This window comes from Buteo buteo, chromosome 6 (genome assembly GCF_964188355.1).
Source record: "Buteo buteo chromosome 6, bButBut1.hap1.1, whole genome shotgun sequence".
NCBI classification, from domain to species: Eukaryota; Metazoa; Chordata; class Aves; order Accipitriformes; family Accipitridae; genus Buteo; species Buteo buteo.
Window position 1 is genome coordinate 39,579,684 of NC_134176.1, and position 18,401 is coordinate 39,598,084.

At 36.4% G+C, this 18,401-nt stretch overlaps 1 protein-coding gene across 11 annotated transcripts in view; it reads left to right on the forward strand.

The window, feature by feature from the left end:
• Window positions 1–18,401, forward strand: part of PCNX1 (pecanex 1) — a 95,199-nt gene that overhangs the window by 23,780 nt on the left and 53,018 nt on the right. For 7 of the 11 annotated variants that reach the window (XR_012650775.1, XM_075030539.1, XM_075030542.1 and 4 more), the window contains 2 exons: window positions 10,095–10,227; window positions 14,910–15,094. The exons of 2 other annotated variants lie outside the window; for them this stretch is intronic. Coding sequence is in view for 8 of the 9 variants with exons in the window: in XM_075030539.1 (XP_074886640.1) it covers window positions 10,095–10,227; window positions 14,910–15,094 (318 nt within the window). In the remaining variant the exon portion in view is untranslated. The remainder of the gene's footprint in view (window positions 1–10,094; window positions 10,228–14,909; window positions 15,095–18,401) is intronic. 2 more of the 11 variants (XM_075030540.1, XM_075030546.1) reach the window with 2 other exon arrangements.

Genomic DNA, 18,401 nt, shown 5'->3' on the forward strand with positions numbered 1-18,401 from the left:
CTTCTTTATGTCTACTGAGGGTAATTTGACTAATAAAAGGTCTGCTTTATGTATTTACTGTTTTGACTCTATGCCACCTTTAGCACAAGTTTTAATTTCATTTTGGTTTGTGTTATTACAGCTTAAAACTGTTAAGGTTCTCTCCTTATATACAAAGGAGGATTAATATACCTTACCTTACAGAACATGTCAGACTTTATGCACTCACCAGTAATCTGTAATCTGAAAGAATCAGTGCATGACTGATGCTGTATACTGCCAAATATTTTGATTTTTCTTTTAGACTGAAATGGTGGGGGAAGACCAACCCTAACAGATTTAAAAGCAATCTTAAAGACACAAATCTGTAGCAGCTTAAGCAGGGAAGTCCTTGCTGTCATTCTTGACATACTATTCTCTTCAGTTTCCCCTTTAAACTTAGTTTAGATAATGGTCATTTTGAAGTTCTTAGTATTTTTAATAAATGGCAAGCACACAAGTGTTACTTGCCTGTGGGTTTCAGGCTGACTTTAAGAAGCAATCTGGATTCAGGTTCTCCAGATTTGATGACATCATATGATTAATAACACTTGCTCTATCTTATGTTTCTTATTATCAGCAGAATAGGAAGTATTTCCTTTATGATTGTAAGAAATTAATGTCATTCTGCTTTTTTGAAAGCAGAACAAAAATATCACTTTTCTTTAGTATTACTTGATGCCACAGGACTGCATAAATATTTAAGTCAGTAATTATTCTGAATTTATGTGTTCATGATCAATCTGAATAATTCCTTCATGTTGTCCTTCATTTCTACTGGTTCTTCTTTTGTGTGTGTTTTGTTGTTTTTGTATTCCCAAATATATAGCTTATATTGCAAGTTTTGTAACAGCTGTTGTGGCTTTCTTCTTTGGGCTTACCTGTGACTAATAGTAATTGGAGAAAACATTTTAACTTTTTAGAATCGAAGTTGCTTTATATTCAGTATTTCACACTATTGAGTTGTCTTCACCTTTTGGGAGTGTTTTTAAAGACATACATACATGTGTAGTACACATATGATGTATATTTATATGTGTATAGAAATTATTTGAGCAAATTAGAAGTTATTTTATTTACATGTAGCAGATCAATTACAGAATAAGCTTGGTTCAGATTTTCATAAGATCAGAGGATATTGGTTGGATGGGACTTTTAGAGGTTGTCTGGTCCAACCTCCTGCTGAAAGGATTATTTTATAATTTATATAAACATTTTTTAATTTTTGTGATTGCTTATAACTTTCTGCAACAAATAATTAACAGATGGCAGGCTGGATAACCGAAGGACTGTTATTAATACCGCCGCCTCTTTTTCAGTCAGCAGCTTTCAGTTCCTATTTTTCAAATATGACTTAAATCAGTAATTAGAACTTCATTTTATCTTCAAGTCTTTGGGGAGTAAACCAAAAAGTACTTTCTTACTTGTGTAACTGCTAGAACGTGTTCCGTAAAGGATATGGCTTTTAGTAATCTTGTACTAAGCAGGATGCTATACAAACTTGGGACTTACTTCAGCAGATACAACTTAGCAGTTTCGGTTCTATCTTATTGTGCCAGGAAGTGGTGAATGACTCACTTTTTACAAGGTAACTAGTACATTTAAATAGAAATTGCAGTTCATCCAAATGCAGACAAACAGCATTTGAAAATTCTGTAATTAAATACAAGTGGTGGATGTATAATGAAAAAAATGGAAGATGTCTTACAATAGTCGTTATTGCTGTTTAACTGCTCAGCCTCTAAAAATAGCTAGTGAATTGATGGGTTATGGGTTAAATGAAGTTGTTTAGATGTATAAAAGTTTGCCTAGATGTCCAGTGATATTTTGGAAGTACCACCTTGATAGTCTCCTATGCCTGGTTTCTGTCAGATATGTGCTATTTCTGGATTCCTGTTTGTAATGATTTAAAGAACCAACATAATGCTGTATATGACAGTGATGTTTTGTAAAACTTCAGCTGACCTGAAAAGTTAAGTGTTCTCCCCTAGTTCTATGTTAACTGTAAAAGATGCATGCTTTAAGTTGCTACTCTCTTTTACAGCTTGCTGTAATTTAAGATTTATTTATTTATTTTAAGTTCTTGAGTTACATACCCTTTTGTAAATAAAACTGCATGTAATGTAATGCTTTTTTCCTTCTGTGCATTGCATAGCGATATTGAAGTAACAGCTCATACTATTCTTCTGTGTTTTGTGGTCTGCAGTACATCTCTACAGGCAGGCAAAATAGGGGTTTGTGAGCTTGGACTAGAATATTGCATTTCATATGGTGTATGGAAACCTGTTCATCTTCTCAGTCTGCATGTATGTACATATATGCTTAGCATATCTGCCTGTGATCATTAGACAGTATCCTCTACAAAGTTAAAAGTACGATTCAGTTTCCTGCTATGCAGCCACAGTATATCACTCTCTTCTTACTATGCTTATGTTGCATATGGTCTACAGTCATTACTTATTTTGCCTGTGTTGTAGAGCTGTTCCATGCTTCTGATGGCTTTAGTTTCATATGCTTTCTGCAGATGGAATTAATACAGTTACAGAAGATGGGGCTTCTGGTCTGTTTTCTGGGAGTCTATCAGTTCACATTCAAATTGCTAAACCAAACAGTTTTGCATGAGAAATCAAACTATGAAAGAGTTTGGAAATGGTAGAAACTGAAAAATGTGTAAGTTACACACAACCAGGTTACAGTATGTTGGCTATCTCTATGTGTTCAGCAGGACCCCTCCTGTAACTGGATCAGATTAAGCAGATTAGCCAGTAGAAAGGGACTCTCTTCCATATGAGGTTCGTTATTGGAACCAAAAGACTGTATTCCATTACTTGATTTTTAGATGTCAACTAGCAGTGTCATAATGTACATGGCATTTGGTTCAAGCATGACATAGAAATTTTAATGTTAGCTCTTCCCAATATCTGGCTTTGAAAGCATAATGTTATATCACAGCTTTTGTGTGTGAAGGTTGAGTCTTACAGAATTACCGCTGACTTTGGATATCTCATCATCTCAGCAGAGGCGAGATGTTGCCATTCAACACTTAAAGATGTCAACAGCATTAGGAGTGATATGTGAGGCTGAAATGGAATTCTGCAGTTTTGGAACTTGGCAATGAAATAACACTTGGAATGAATCTTGCATCTACTAATTGTTAATCACTACCTACTAATGCAAAATGCAGTTTTAGTACATTGTGTGGGGATTCTGTCCTGCCTGTTTTGTCTCATTTCTGGTATTTATGGATAATACAGGGGCTTTCATTAGATGACTTATGACCAAGATAACTACCATCTTCCTGATACTTTGTGGTTCCATAAAGGTGGCGATGGGGAACAAACAAACAAAAACCTCAGGTTTTGTCCAGCTCACAGCAGTGGCTGTTGAGAGCCAGGAATGTGTGTAATTGCTTGGCAAAAGCTCTCTGAGTACTACTAGTAAGAGACTTCCTGTTAACTTGGTGGAAACATGCTCCTTTAGTGTGTCATCTACAGAGTAGCAGACATTCTACCTGAAGTTCTGCAGGGCTGTGTAAGGGAAATTCAGTATACTCGATGAGAAATGCATGCCACAGCATAACAGCATATACCAACAGTTAAAAATGAAGTAAAATACACTTCATATAACTTTTTGTTTGTTTGTTTCCCTGGGAATATTAGTTATAAAATCTGACCCTGGTTAAATTCTTTCAAGCCTCCCAAATAAACCAGAAGTAGTAGTTCTTTTGAAATACTTTGCATTGCTGTGGAAGCAAGTTATTTAGTGTCTTAGATTGGTAGTGTTTGTGCAACTCCTTCTCGCAGTAATTTTTACTTAATTTGGAAAGAATGGTTCAATTTTGTTGACAAGTAGCATGTGTTCATAAATTTGCCAAGTATTCATCTCAAACAGGAGTTAAATAAGAATTTTTGGTACTTGGTATAAAATTAAGCTGCATCTACTAACTTAAGTTTATAAGCCACTTTTTTCATGCTCCTTAGTAGATGTACCTGGATTTATTGCTATGCATACAGCTGAGAAAGTTCCAAGAGCTCTCTGAACTGTAACGGAAGTGCTCACATTGCTGCCAAATGTAGCCATGAGATGTAATTCCAGGATATATTGAGGTTGGCTACTAATTAACATTTGGTGTTATAGTTAATAGAAGCCCATTCAAAGCAAACATGACTTTCTATGTATGACATACTAACATAGAATACCACTTATGCTGGAAATGCTGTGTGTTCTAAAGATGTAAAGCATCTTTTCCTTAAGGTGAATAAATCCAAATACAAAATCAGAATTAAGTTTCATGAACATTAATGTAGGTTATGAACATAATACTAGCTTTTGATACCCAAATCCCTGGCTATAGGGACTATATTGGGTAGGGGATCAGATTAGGTCATAGCTTTAGCTCTTTGACCCCAAGTCCATCAACATTATATTCAAGAAGTCTGTGTGAGTAATGTTTTTAAAATGGAATAATTCCAGTAGGAAGTACAGTGAGGTAGAACAACTGAGACTCCTAGTTTTATCTTTGGCATTAGTATAGAAATTTGTCTATTAAGTTGGTCTGTAAAATTGCTTGGTTCAGAATGCAAAACAGATGGTTTCATTGTCCTTGTTATTCCCTGCTTGACAGTGTTTTGCTTTTCAGATTGTTGTAGTGACTGGTTTGATGTAATTGTAAATATTCCTCCAGCCTCGTCTCAAACTTGGTTTTTTTTGTACATTCAACCACAACACTGAAGTCTTGGGCTTTACTTCCCTTGTTTCTCTTTCAGGTTTGGTTTTTGAGTTTGGTGTGTGTGGTGTTGTTTTGGGTTTTTTTTTGTTGTTTTTTTTTTTTTGTGACAAGCTTTCCTTCCTAAATTGTGTGGGTTTTTTCTCTGCCCTATTTTCTAGCAAAAGTTTATATCTTGATGTCCCTCTGTTCTTCATTGTTTCTCTTTTGCTGCCCATGTCTCCATTCTTCAGAAATTGTCATTGGCGTGGTTTTCTTTAAAGGTCCACAGTAAATTACAATACTATAAGCCAATACTTATTTTTTCATCAGAGAATTATAAGAAATCCCTGCAATTGTAGGTCTTATAATGGAGCGTAATCCATGGAGATTAATAACTGTATATTGAAGATATGGACTGAACAGATTCCTTTCTACTTGGGTATCTTACAAGTATGGTTTTTAAAATAGTGTTAGGGCATATGAGAATAAACTATGAATGCCTCAGCTGTAAGGAGACTGGTGGTGTTAACCCCTAAATGCATGTGGGAAGTATGGCTTTTCTCATGTTTTGAACACAAATGAGATATAGATGCTCGATGTAGAAGAGCAAAATTTCAGCTATTTGGTTTGTCTTCTAACACTGAACATACTTTGCCAGATTTCATTGCTTATCTGAATGCATGAGTCGTAAACTCTTCATATCAGCTCTCACTGAGAATTTGTAGGGTTGGTCATTACAACTGGTTGAAAATAGTTAGATCAGTTTCCCACTTGATAGGGAGAGAAATGGCATGTCCAAGCATCGCTCAGGTTCCATGCGCATGTTTAACCATGCTTAACCTGACTCATGTTCAAAACCATCTAGGCTTTTTTCTTCTTTCCTGAGAAGAGTGAGGGACACTGTTTCCATTGTGTGTGGGTTTTTTGTTTTCTTTCCAGTCAGACTGAAGTTTGCAGTTCTATTTGGATAACTCTGTGGTACCCACATGGGTACTTTACTTCTGTATTACCTCAGTACCATATCTTTGCAGGAATCTTCTTGCTTGGGAAGAATTTATCTATTTTGGAACTCATCTGAGGCACTGGGTTCAGCTTTTTTGCCTAGCGAAAATGAAATGGGACTTGATGCAATAAAACTTGGAAATTCTTTTTCAGTTTTCATCTTGTTAGTTTTGGTTAGAAGCAGTTGTACATACATGCAGGGTGATGTAAAAGCTTTGGCTTGTATGTGTAAATGTTCATGTTAAAAAGAAAATATTTTCATTTCTTAAAGCTAGTTGTATTGTACAACAAATGTGTAGCTGTAGTGTAAAACTCTGAGTCTTCAGTTCTGTTTAAAACTTTGAGGAACTACAGAGGTTTACATCAAAAATGCTTATGTAGTATAGAAAGAGAAATTTTGGAAAGGCGTAACCTGCAGTCAGGATAGTTCAATCTATGTTCATATATTCCCAGCTATTTGGCAAAGGGATGCGAGTTATTTGTTATTCTAGAATTTTTTCTACAATAAATTTTAGTCCTTTTATTGGCAAGGTATCATTCTAAATGTGTGACGACAAAGTGATATCCTCATGACTTTCTCAGTGTGTAACTGCTAATTTGGCTTTTTTCCAATCAGAAGTGTAATGAAAGAAGAAAGATGAATTTTAATAAATACATGTTCGTATGCACAGTAGCATTAACAAATACAAAAGTCAAATTATTTTGTCTTTGAAATTAGGTGTATTATAGCTGGGAATAGGTGTGGGAGGGTTAAGTTTGCTACAAAGTTGTCATTACGTCTCCACCTCTTAGTATTACTTATCTCTGGGATGTAGGTTTGTATCTTTAACTTGTGCACTTGAATTTCAAACCTGACTTTTCTGTTCTGAGAACAGGTAATGTTGGGGGCTCATTCATACAACATCATGCAGAAGAAATGTATACTTGAATTTCTTGACACTAATGAAGTGTAGTGTTTCAACATAAAAATCTAGGATAAAACAGAAAAACAGAACACTTAACAACAAACATTCTAGTCTTCCTTTACTGATTTACTTAAAGTAAGCAGGAACTGTAAAGTATAACCTATGTTATCTCTCCCTATTAGATCCAGATTTTGTACATGAGTTTAGATGTTGGATCTTACCTTTCGGGAGTCTAGAGTAAGTGGTTGTAAGTAGCAGCATCGGAGAAGTGCGAGTGATGGTCTAAAGATGTATTTTTAAAAAACAACAACCCACGAAGTGGGGAAATGTCCTATGGGGATATTTTTATTTGCTTAGCTTTGGTTTAAAACTTCAAAACATTATGTTACTTTGTAAATATTTAAGGAAGCTTATTTATGTTAAAACAAAGCTATTTCTGTCATGATTAAACTGCTCTCAAAGCATGATGGAGGATAATTTAGCTTTATCTTATATCTTACTGGTGAACTCATGAGCAGCTGTACTGCTTCTCATTAAAGAAAAGTAGAAACACAAATAACATGTATTAACATAAGTACCTTTCCATACTGGTATATTTTTTTAATCCTGTGTGTTCTTTAAAATGAGGGTTTTGTTTAAAAAAAAAACCACACAAAAAAAACCCAAACAAAAAAACCCAAAACAAAATCCCAAAACAACTAACCAAAGCTAAAATTTGCTCAGTTTGGCTTTCCATACTTCAAACTCCTTTGTTTTTTCTTTTCTTTTTTTTTTACTTAGTCATAGTTTCAACATGTTGCTTCTTGAGATGTTGCATAGTGTTAGCAGACTCGGAGCTGCTTGGGCTGAAAAGCTGTGCAGTCGTTTCAAAAGAATGTGTAGACCTGCTTAGTGATTCTGAATGTCACCACCTACATTCAGGAGGAGTGTATATAGAAGATGTACATTGAAGAAAAGTTTCAAGATAAATCAAAGATCCCTTGGTAGCTTAGGTAGAACGCTACGCTAAAATCTACTTTGATTTTTTTAAAGGTTAAAGTGAAATAATAAAAAGTTAGCAAATGCCAGAACTATTTGCCTGTGCAGCTTTGAATGTAATCTCTGAGTACATACAAATTTTGATTTTTAATTTTTTAATCTTCAACCAAGTTTATATTTTTCTATTTTTATCACAGGACACTGCCTCAGTCAGTATTTGAGGTAGACTTGCTTTTAGTGGTAAATTGGAGCTGTGTAGGAAGGACCTCTAGTGTTTCCATAATCTGGGCTTCACTTATTGCAGAAGGTGATGTTTACTGAATAAAGGATATGAAAAGAAAACCAGATGTTGTCAGTGTTAAGTATGCTGCCTTGAAGAATTGCACTTGAATGCTGCTTTTGCCAAGTAGTTGCAAATGATAATTAAGATGTAATGAATGCTGATGTTTACCATCTTCATGGTAATTAAGATGTTTACATTTCAGTTAAGACTAGTCACTGTTCTTTATTTCATGGTGCTTAACTATGGCCTGATTAGCAGAAACGTGTGGAATGGCTTTTGCATCCAAAGTCAGTGGAAGCTGAGTTGTGAATATGAGTTTTTATATGCTGATGTATACACTGGAAAAATTGAGCTTTACAATTTGGCACCCAAAATTAGTGGGCAGTTTTGTTCTCATGTGTGTTAACTTAATTCACCAGAGAAGTCAGGATTTATCCTATCTTTAGCATGTTTTACTTTCCCAGTACTTCAAGTATGAGAGCTATAAAGAAATCCTTGAAGGAATTAGGTTGTGTATTAAAAGCAAAGCATGAAGCTGTATGTTAAACCACAAGAGAAATGTATTGAATTCTTGAAGTACACTGAAAAGGAAGTATCATCTATTCATGCTTAGAATAACAAAAACAGTTGTGGAGGAGTGAGGAGAAAGTAAGCAATCCCACAGGTTTCCTGAAAATCTAGGAAAGGACTGAATTAAGGTTGTCCTTCACTTCTGACATTTTGGTAATGAAATGCTTATAACTGTAATGTTGGTCTTAAAGTATATCTCTTCATGTAGCTTAGCTTTTAAAGCAAACTACAGGTTGAAGTTTCATATACAGTATTCACTTGATAACTTGTGGTTCATGGGTGGAACTAGACTCTTGTTCCATGCAGTCTTTATTGCTTGAGCAATGGCAGTAATACACAGCAGCAGTAGTAGGTTGCTATAGGTTGCTATTCCCTGTAGACCAGCATTAGCATCTTTGCTGGCAAGTTTTGAAAGCTTAATGACAGGAATGTTGTAACTTGAAGTGCACTTAAGTGAACATGGACTACTCTGCCTGTGATTTTTCTGCCATAAAAAAGTATTGTTCCCTTAGTGTTTTGTTTTGTTTATTTTGGCTTGACACAACCCTTGGTTTTCTCACTCTAGTAACAGGCTTCTTGGCTACCAAGCTGTGACTTCCCATTCAAGATTGTGATTCTCCTCTTGCACTGACTTCATGTCAAATTTTTTGTGTTTTGTTTGTTGGTCCCTGTTCTCCCCTCCCCCCCTCCACTTGCCTGCCAAAACCTATTATCTCTGTGGCCCGTTCATTTGAGCTCTCTAGTGCTCTGCATTCAAATTGGTTAGTAGCTTCCTTGGTTCAGGAGGAAGGCTCTGAGATTGCAGACATACCATTAAGCAGTCCAAATCCAAAGTTGTTCAGACTGTGAAGCTTAGGGAGGACAGGTGGATTTGGGATGGTAATCTGTGGAAAAATCTTAGACTCCTTTGAGTATATATACAGGTTTTTACAGTGTTGCTTTATAAGTGGACCAAACCTTTTTTTTAGAGAGTTGAAATAACAAACACCAGTCCTTACAAAGAAGTAGTTATCTCACTTAATCTCAACCCTCTGCTCTTCCAAGCCATAGTGTAACTAGTCTAAAATGAGCAACATGTATTCCTTGGTGCTTATAGGGGAAAAACAAAAAAGCAACTCTATTTTGTCCTTTTAGGAAGTATGATGAGGTTAACCTCAACCCTACCTGTTTGGCAGAAATTACAGAATTGAGAAGAGAATATTATAGTGAGGAGTGGCAGACAGCCTTTCTAGGTTGTCCTTTAGGCTTCTCCTTTAATTATCTATTAAATGAGGTAAAGAGTCAGATCAGTTGTGTGTCTCTTCCAGCCCTGTGTAAATGGAAGGGATTTGGGATACCCAACTGTTTTTGCAAACTGGCTATTTGGATCTGGGGGTAAAAAAAAAAGCTGTATATTCAAGACACACACACACACAGTCCATCTCCCAAACACCCAAACTTTTACTAATAATTGTGTGTTGTGATCCTGTCTTGAGGCAGGTTATTTGAACAGTCAGTGAATAAGCTACTTCTGTTGTTGCAAGTCAAGTTCATTAACTTGGGGAGGGTCAGGGGGAAGAAAGGAGTCTTAAGTTACTGTGTACATAAATAGGATGGGTTCTTATTTGACCTAAAGTCTGTCTTGATGCAGCAGCACAAGCCAGCGAGGAGACTGTCACATTTCGTCGTGAACGCAGCACATTTAGGCGTCAGGCAGTACGACGCCGGCACAATGCAGGGAGTAACCCTACCCCTCCTACATTGCTCATCGGATCACCCCTCAGGTAGGGTATCTAAATGTTCCACCATATTTAGCATGCATGCAGCAGACCACTTCTCCCCACACCCACCAGTGTTGCCAGAAAAGCACTTTTTACTTCCTTCCCCACCATAACCTCCTTGAGCTGTCACTGCATGTCACTGTGGGCTTGTTGAATTGTGCATGTATATGTGGCACTATTTTCAAAATGATCAGGATAGCCAGTCTCTAACATGTTATAGCTGATTTCAGATTGATAACAAAATGAACTAATGCTAACAAACTTAGGTTCAGTGTTTTTTATCAAAAAACTCAAACTTTTACTTTCAAGCAAGGAGAAAAACCCAGGAAAATATTATTCACCACTCCTCATTTTGGTTTTCTTTCCTTTAAGTAAGCAAGCATTAGGGACTAGTACTGTAATCGCTTCTCACATCTGTAGATAGTGAGAGAGAGAAGCATAAAAACAAAATGGCAGAACATTAGAAAGGGCTAAATTAGACTTGGAACCTCTGCATGTACAAAATACAGATAAATGATTGTATGAACATCCTGCAGCTTTTTACAGCAAAAGAGAAATAATGAAGTAATAGCCATGCCTTTGTTATAAAATGCACAGTATTGTTCAGTATTAAATCTAATTGTGTGGCACTTTGCATGCCTTGGCAATGTTTAAAATGTACTATTACATGTATCCCAGGAGTTCCCGACCTTCACTGGCCCGTTTGTTAACAATACTGAGCCTAGTGATATGTTACATACAGCAACTCTGGTCTGTCAGCTTGAAAAGTAGAAGCAGCAAGCACAATAAGTTTTTAAACTTGCTTTTAAAATGTTTCAATCCCATGGTTGCCTATGGTATTGGAGAATCTGGTGAGCAGAACATTGCCTCTAGAGGAAGGAACACTCCCCCATATACATCAAAGTAATTCTTTCTCCAATTATATGATAAATATACAGGAGTAATTATCTGTGTTGTGTATTCTTAATGATCTTCCTTCATATGCTAGCTATCTTTTAATAATAGGAGCAGTCTGCTTTTGTGTTTCAGGAATACTTGTGTAATTGTTTTAACTGGAAAAAAACTATAGAAACTGAGCAAATAAAAAGAAGATACTTTACAATAGAGGATGGGGGAGGAATTGTGCCATCTTTGTGGTACTACTGAAATAATCAAGGACTAAGTTTGTAAACTTTCCTCAGGTAGGGGGATTTTAAGAATGGTACCCAATATCTAACAATTGAAGGATTGCCTTCTGCTATATCAAGGACTGAAACTAGTTAGATGTGGGTTTTGTGGCTAGTGCACTATAGTAGCAGTAATCAGATAATTTCAATTATTTTTTTAAGTTTCTGGTCTTGCTGAACATAGCATGTGCATATTTAAGTTAGTGATTTACTTCATAGTGAGGGATGCTAAAACTTTGCATTCTGTTAGATCACTTTTGCTCTACTGCATTCATTTGCATCTGATTTTTTCTTTTTTTTAAAAGGAGGATTTTATGGTTTTGTGTATTGCTTCATAAGAGGCTGTGCAGACTAATCAGAGCTCCTTAACTGTGCATTAGCCAGAAAATAGTGAGTTTTCTTTCTCTTAGACCAGTAGAAAGTAGGGCAAATAAAGGACTCCCTTAAACTGAGACTGACAGCTCCCTTATTTTCATGTACTAGTGCAGTCATTAAGGTTCCCATGGCTTAAGCTGGACTTCAGTGAGAGACCATGAGAAAACTGAAGTTGGTGGAAGTAACTTCTTAATCAAACGAGGTTTTCAAGGGTGAAAAAGTGGATCAAATATTCTAGCTTTGTATTTCCTCTATGCATCTTCCAGTTACCTAAATTTGTTCCTTTTTAATAAAAAAAACCAAACCCACAAAACTCTGTCCTTTCTCTGACAAAATGACACACCTTATCAGAAATACTTGTATTATAAACATATGCTCAGAATGGAACACTTAGTGAGGTTATTTTGCTGAAAGTATTGTTTGTGGTGCTAAATGAGTGTCCCTTGGAGTGGAGTTTAATTGCCTTATTCCAACAAAACACCAAAGTGCTTTCAGATTTGTTTGACATAAATTCCATTTGAACTACCAACTGTGGAATGTATCTGAAAAATTGTATTTATTTACTGTTCTGATTTCTAGATGAATAGTCTGAAAAAACTTTCCTTTACATGGGTAGCTTAATTTCATTGTAAATTCTGTGTGTTGCTGGAAGAAGAAACCCTTAAAGATTTAAAAAAAAAAAAAAATATTTGTGCATAAGGAAGAAATGTGAAGAAATACAGATTTATTTATTTTTTTTAAACCAGTTACCACCAGTATCTTTTCATAATATCACTGCAACTATACTGACATTACTTGTATATGCTAGTGGTGAGCTGCCTTGGTATAGTTCCTGATACTGCTAATCCATATGACTTCAGATGTTAAACTTCTAACAGTATTAGATTTACTAATCTTTAGTTGCCCTGATGTTGCTTCTTTCTTATTCTTGCCAGCAAAACTTTAATCTCCTAATCTTCTAACTCTGGCATAAAATTGGATGTTGTGGGGATGTTCCCTTAGAACCTGTTGAGTTCAACCTGAATTTTTTTATTTCCTATCCATTATTGCAATTACTTTTCAATTCCTCTGTGGAATGTGTAGTAAAAGAGACAATGGCATGGTATATGTGTGTGTTTGGCATTAGTATACTCTTAAGTAAAACCTGGTCTAGTAGATTCTGCTGGTTTGATGCTAAATTAGACACAAGAGTACTTTGGTAACTTCAAAACAAAACCCACACCCCACCACGAAACAATCACCCACCCCTGCTTTTGTGCTGCCTAAATGTCAACAGTGTTTTGGGCACTTTAAACATAAGTATGCATTGGCATCCTATGTAGTCAATAGTGTACGCATGTGTGTCTGATACAAAAATGCAAGTGACTGTCTGAAGTAGAATTTTATTTTTGTAATTATTAATTAGGTAGAGAGTAAATGTATCTTTTGCATATCTGTGCAATCTGTTAATGTTGATGTTTGGGGTTTTTTTATTGGAACAGATACGAATAACCACTGAAAGGGCAACTTTGTATATACCTTTTGATACATAGCTACTATTTAAGGGAAAGCAGTATTGTTTAGCATTGTTTTGGTGTTGCTGATAATACTTAAGGGAGACAATGAAGGCTGGGACGTATGTGAGCTTCCTTAGGGCTTTTGTTGCCATGTAGCTCACTGAAAGCCTTGTGTACAGCAGCAAAACACCAAATTTAAAGTTTGGATTCAAATATGTTAGAATACAATAAATAATGAGTTGCAATTTTTTACCTCATGAGCTGTGTGCATGTCTGCTTTATTTTGCATGAGCTTTTCTTAACACCTATTCTTATACTTATATCCGTATTTTGTTTTCCAGTGGTGGTCTAACAAAAGAACTGAAAAGTAGATGTTCTAGAAAATACTGTTAAAAGCAAGTACATAAGATATAACCCCTTAACTCTTAGTAAGATCATGCTTTTTCAGTTGCCTCATTTGCCAGCTGTAGCATCACACAGTAAACAATGAAATGTTAAAAGCAACAGGTGATAAAGATTGTTTTTCAAAAGAGTGTTTAAGATATTTTCTGTAGTCTTTAAAATATAAATTCTTCTGTCTAAAAAAAGTAATTTCTTCATTTCATGTCCCACAGCTAATGACTGACAGTAACTTCTTTAAATGCACAAAATGAAGGATAATAAAAACACTAATCTTGCAGAGTAGATGTGGTATACAAGTGTAAATGTCATGCATTCTGACACATTGCCATGTTTAATATTAAGCTATTAAAAAAATTGAAGTTTGCAAGGCTATTTTAAAGCTGTATGACAATGAGAAGGCTGTGAAGAGGAGAACTAACATTTTCAAGCATTGTGTACTCATATGGCTAGAAATTTACAAATTTCTCTGAAGCCCAAGTTGACTTTTAGAACCTGTTTTTTGGTGCAGGTATATGTCTGGGTATAGAAGAATTTCGTTGTGGTAGTAATACTGAGTAATAAAGTTTTTGCTGTACTGTCAAAATAACTTCAAAATAGACTTAAAACTTTTGCCAATTTGTAATTTGTTATAAGCGTTCTTAATATGGTAAAAGAAATTCTGAATCCAAATGTTTAACTACAGTTATCTACCAGGTCTGTGGTAGCATATGGCTACTAACACAGCTTAAAGACATTTTGTAGTTAGAGTGCAGATTAATAGCAAGAAAGGTAATGTTATTGTGACCAAAAAAAACCCCCAATGGTCAACTAAACAGTTGATGGAGTCATACCTAAATGAGGAAGAAAAGGACCCCAACTATCATGAGAAGACTGGAATAGTGACCACTGTGTATAGGTGATAACCTCAGGTTAGTCTACAATTCGACTAACCACTGGTAATTTGCATTCGCACCCCCAAATTGAGACTTAGAAGAATATGCTTGAGGGTGACTTGGGGAGATGTTAGAAAGCAATACTACTCCTGAGAAGCAGGACAGGAACGGCACCTCTAGATTACTGATGTAACTAGCGTCCAAATACTCTGCTATGCAGACCTTGTGGGTTATCTTAGCCCTAGTAAGTGGCTTCTTAACGCTCTACTCTCTTTAAGTGTTCCTCTTGAAACTAAAAAGTCTTGTTTTGCTTCACTTCTAGCTATTTTTCTCTTCTCCCTGGTAATGTGTCCCCAATCCGTGTTTTCTCGTAGCCTTCAAGATGGTCAGCAAGGCCAGCAGCCCTCCTCCCAGGTCAGAGTGCAGTCCCGCCCCCCTTCCCAGGCAGCTGTGCTCGGCGCTAGCGCCTCCTTGCTGGTGAGAAATGGGAGTGTCCACTTAGAAGCATCACATGCCACTGCATCTGCTGTAGGCGGTAGCAGTTTGCACGATGAACTTGGTATGCAGGCCTTATGTAACCTTGGTGACATGGAAGTTTTAATACGGCAGATGTATCGGTAATAACGCGGTGAAAATCAGCTAACCTTGGCTTTGTTTCTGAGTCTTGTAGGTGCGTTTCTTGGAATGCTGTATTGCGCGTAAATTCCTTGCCTTTCACAATCGCCTTTCCAGGCACTTTCTCTAACAAATGCATGATGGGAAATGCTCCAAGGATGCGTAGCTACGAGTAGCGACGGTGCGAGAGCTTTCGTGACTTGAACTATGTAATGCGTGTAATGCCTAAGTTTTCTTGCGTTGTCACAGGTAGCTGAGCAGAGATTGAGACCAACTTTGGGGATCTTCTGGTTCCTGAAAAAAATATTTGTTACGGTCCCTAGGAATTCTTGATCTTACCTTTTTTAGATGAGTCTTGTTTAGCTGCTGTTCAAAAAAGAAATCCTCATGTAAATGGGAGTGCTTTACTTTTCATGTACACCTTAATTTAGGAGGTTGAGATTGGAAGAAAATCTGAACTTTCTTATCTCAAATGTCATCATTTCATGGAGCCTCATAGTGCTCCTTAGTTCTTCATGGTCCATTTTATGTAGTATTCTTAGCTATTTATGAACTTCTATGCAGCTAATAAAATTGCTAGGGAGAAGGAAGTTAAGATGGTCATTGTAAGTGACTGATCTCCTGTGACACAGTAATGCAGGGGTAGATGTGGAAAAATTCCTGATAGGGTTCTTTGCAGTTATCTATACATGGCCTGAATTACTTATGACTTCAGCATTAATATGGAATTCTTCTTCAAATTATTAAAATGGGCATCTCTAGAACTGACAACTATTAATGACAGTATTTTGAGCGGCTGTCAGCTGTAATAACCTAAAAGTACAGCTTAGCTCAGAACACTGACAAAACACTTGTTTTGGAACTTACTGTAACCCAGTACTAAAAGATAAGCGAGTTGTCATCTTATTCCACTAGTGGGGAAGATGTCAAGAGTTGTCAGGCTGTGGTACCACTCTATGTGTTTGGCTAACAAATTGCCATTCTTCTGCACCATCTAGCTGCAATATAAGGAAAAATTGAGTATAATCAAACTGAAAACAACCCTAACATTCTCCAAGATGTTTTATAAAATTTAACTACAGATGTGGTAAATACACACAATCTACTTATCCAATAACTTTTGTTTTGGATTCTGTGGCTCTACTGGTTTCTAGATGGAAAAATCAAGACTTCTATCTCAACACTTGTATGTGTCTCTGAAAGTTGTCACATGAAACTACAGATGTCTTTACTTAATTTGGACTCTTCTTGTTTGAAAAAATATTGGACTATAACTCTGAAATTCAGGGACACTGGTTATATCTCTCCAAGGTTAATGTTGAGATTTATTCTTAAAGCCACCATTATTGTATTTGAAGGATTTGGTTCATCTTACCCAAAATACAATCAAATTTTATATAATTCAAGATTTAATACACAATCTAGGCAAGTCTGACTTTCTTAAGCACTTTGATTTCCACAACAACATAGTAATGTAAGTGAATCATTTAGAAATTCAACATTGCATTCAGGCTCCCTAAAAAGGCATATTCATTGCACTTGGTATGTATTGGAGTCTTCAGCAATTTATATAGCTAAATTCTTCTGAAATTTTGTCTGTACTGTGCTTACAGTTATATGGGACAGCACATTGCCTTTGGGAGGCACAAAACTTCCAGGATCTGCTCAGTTAAAAATCTGATGTATAATAGGGGTTTATTCCCAATTTGAAGCTCAGTGTCTGTTTAGAAACCTTCCATGAGTGAAAGCAGCTATTGTAGGCTAGATTTGTTTTTATTATTTTAGGAAAAGCAAATTTTCTAGTTTGCATAGCAGACTGTGTGACAGGTACTGTCTTCTGTTAGAGTAAAATGGTTGGCAAAATGGTGCAAGGTTTCACATGTGTGATTCCTTTATCAGGCCTGACAAGAAGGCAGAGTGTTTTTCCTTATAACTGGTACATGGTTTGCTTGGGTTTTTGTTTTGGAATTTTTTTTTTATCCTCAGTCATGGATGAAGTAATGCTACTGCTCTGTTTCCCTTAAGTCTAAGGCTCTTGGTTTTGCTCTGTTGTCCCGAGATACATTACAGTGAAAGATGACCCCCTTTAGGTTGTGTACGGTTTGGGAGTGCAGGAAGGTAGTTGTTTGTTTTTTCTTTAACTTTTATTCTGATGCTGATCAAAGCAACGTAGGTGATATGACCAATTCTTTGTCACTGTGGAAATCACTGTGACTGCCCAGGGCAGAAAAAAATGTTGAAAACAGAGGCTGGGGAAAAGAAATGGAAACAAAACCTGATTTACAGCAGCCGGAAATGTAAGTGACAAACATAGTAGATGGGGTTATATATCTCTGTACAATGCATATAAGAACTTCTTACTGGAATTCTATTAGCATATTCCAGCTCTTCTGGAAGACAAACAGAGCATGTGTTAATTTACTTTAAAAGCCCCCCCCCATTTAGGACTCCTGTTTTTGTGCACCAATGCAGTATCTGCTTCTACACTTTTGCCATTTATGTGTTGATGTCAAGCTGCAGCTCTTAACAAGACATACAATTTTTATTTTTTTGTTTGCTTTAAAGATTCATGTCTGTTAAGTTGATTCTGCTGGCTTATTTTATGAAGGATGAACCTTACTGTATTATGCCTAGCCTACATGCAGTCTGGTGACTATACAGTTGTCTTTAACTGGGTATTGTCCTGGGAGTAAGGCAAGAGATGTTTTGAGGTATTATCTTTAGTCTTCCAGGTTTGAGGTAGAAAGATTTTTATCAATTATGTTGTTGTTTCATGCGGGAAGAGGGGGAAGGAAACAGGATGGAAAGGAAAGGTGGCAGGCCAAGTGCCATGATTATAGGCAGGATTAACATAATATGAATCCAGAAAGCAGCAAAACACATACTGTGACTTAAGTGAATGACAGTCTTCACAGCACAGTGTGGTAGTACTGATGTCTCAAGAATCAGCTATTAGTGAGCATAAAAGGCATGTAGGTGATGGGTGAGATTTTTCAGTCTTTGCAGCGAAGGCTGTAGGTGTTACAATTTGAAGTAGTTTGGAATCCATGTACTGAGTTGCTAGAACAGATGTCCAGTTTCTGAAACTGGGGTGAAATAACAGCCTCTTGTCCTCAGCTAGATGATTTTTTTAATATTGCTTTTGCGATTAAGAAGAACTGGTCATCTGGAGCTTTACAATACAATTATAGTGCTATGTTGGATTTCTGGTTGTATCACTTAGATGCAAGCAATAACCTTTCAGACTTACT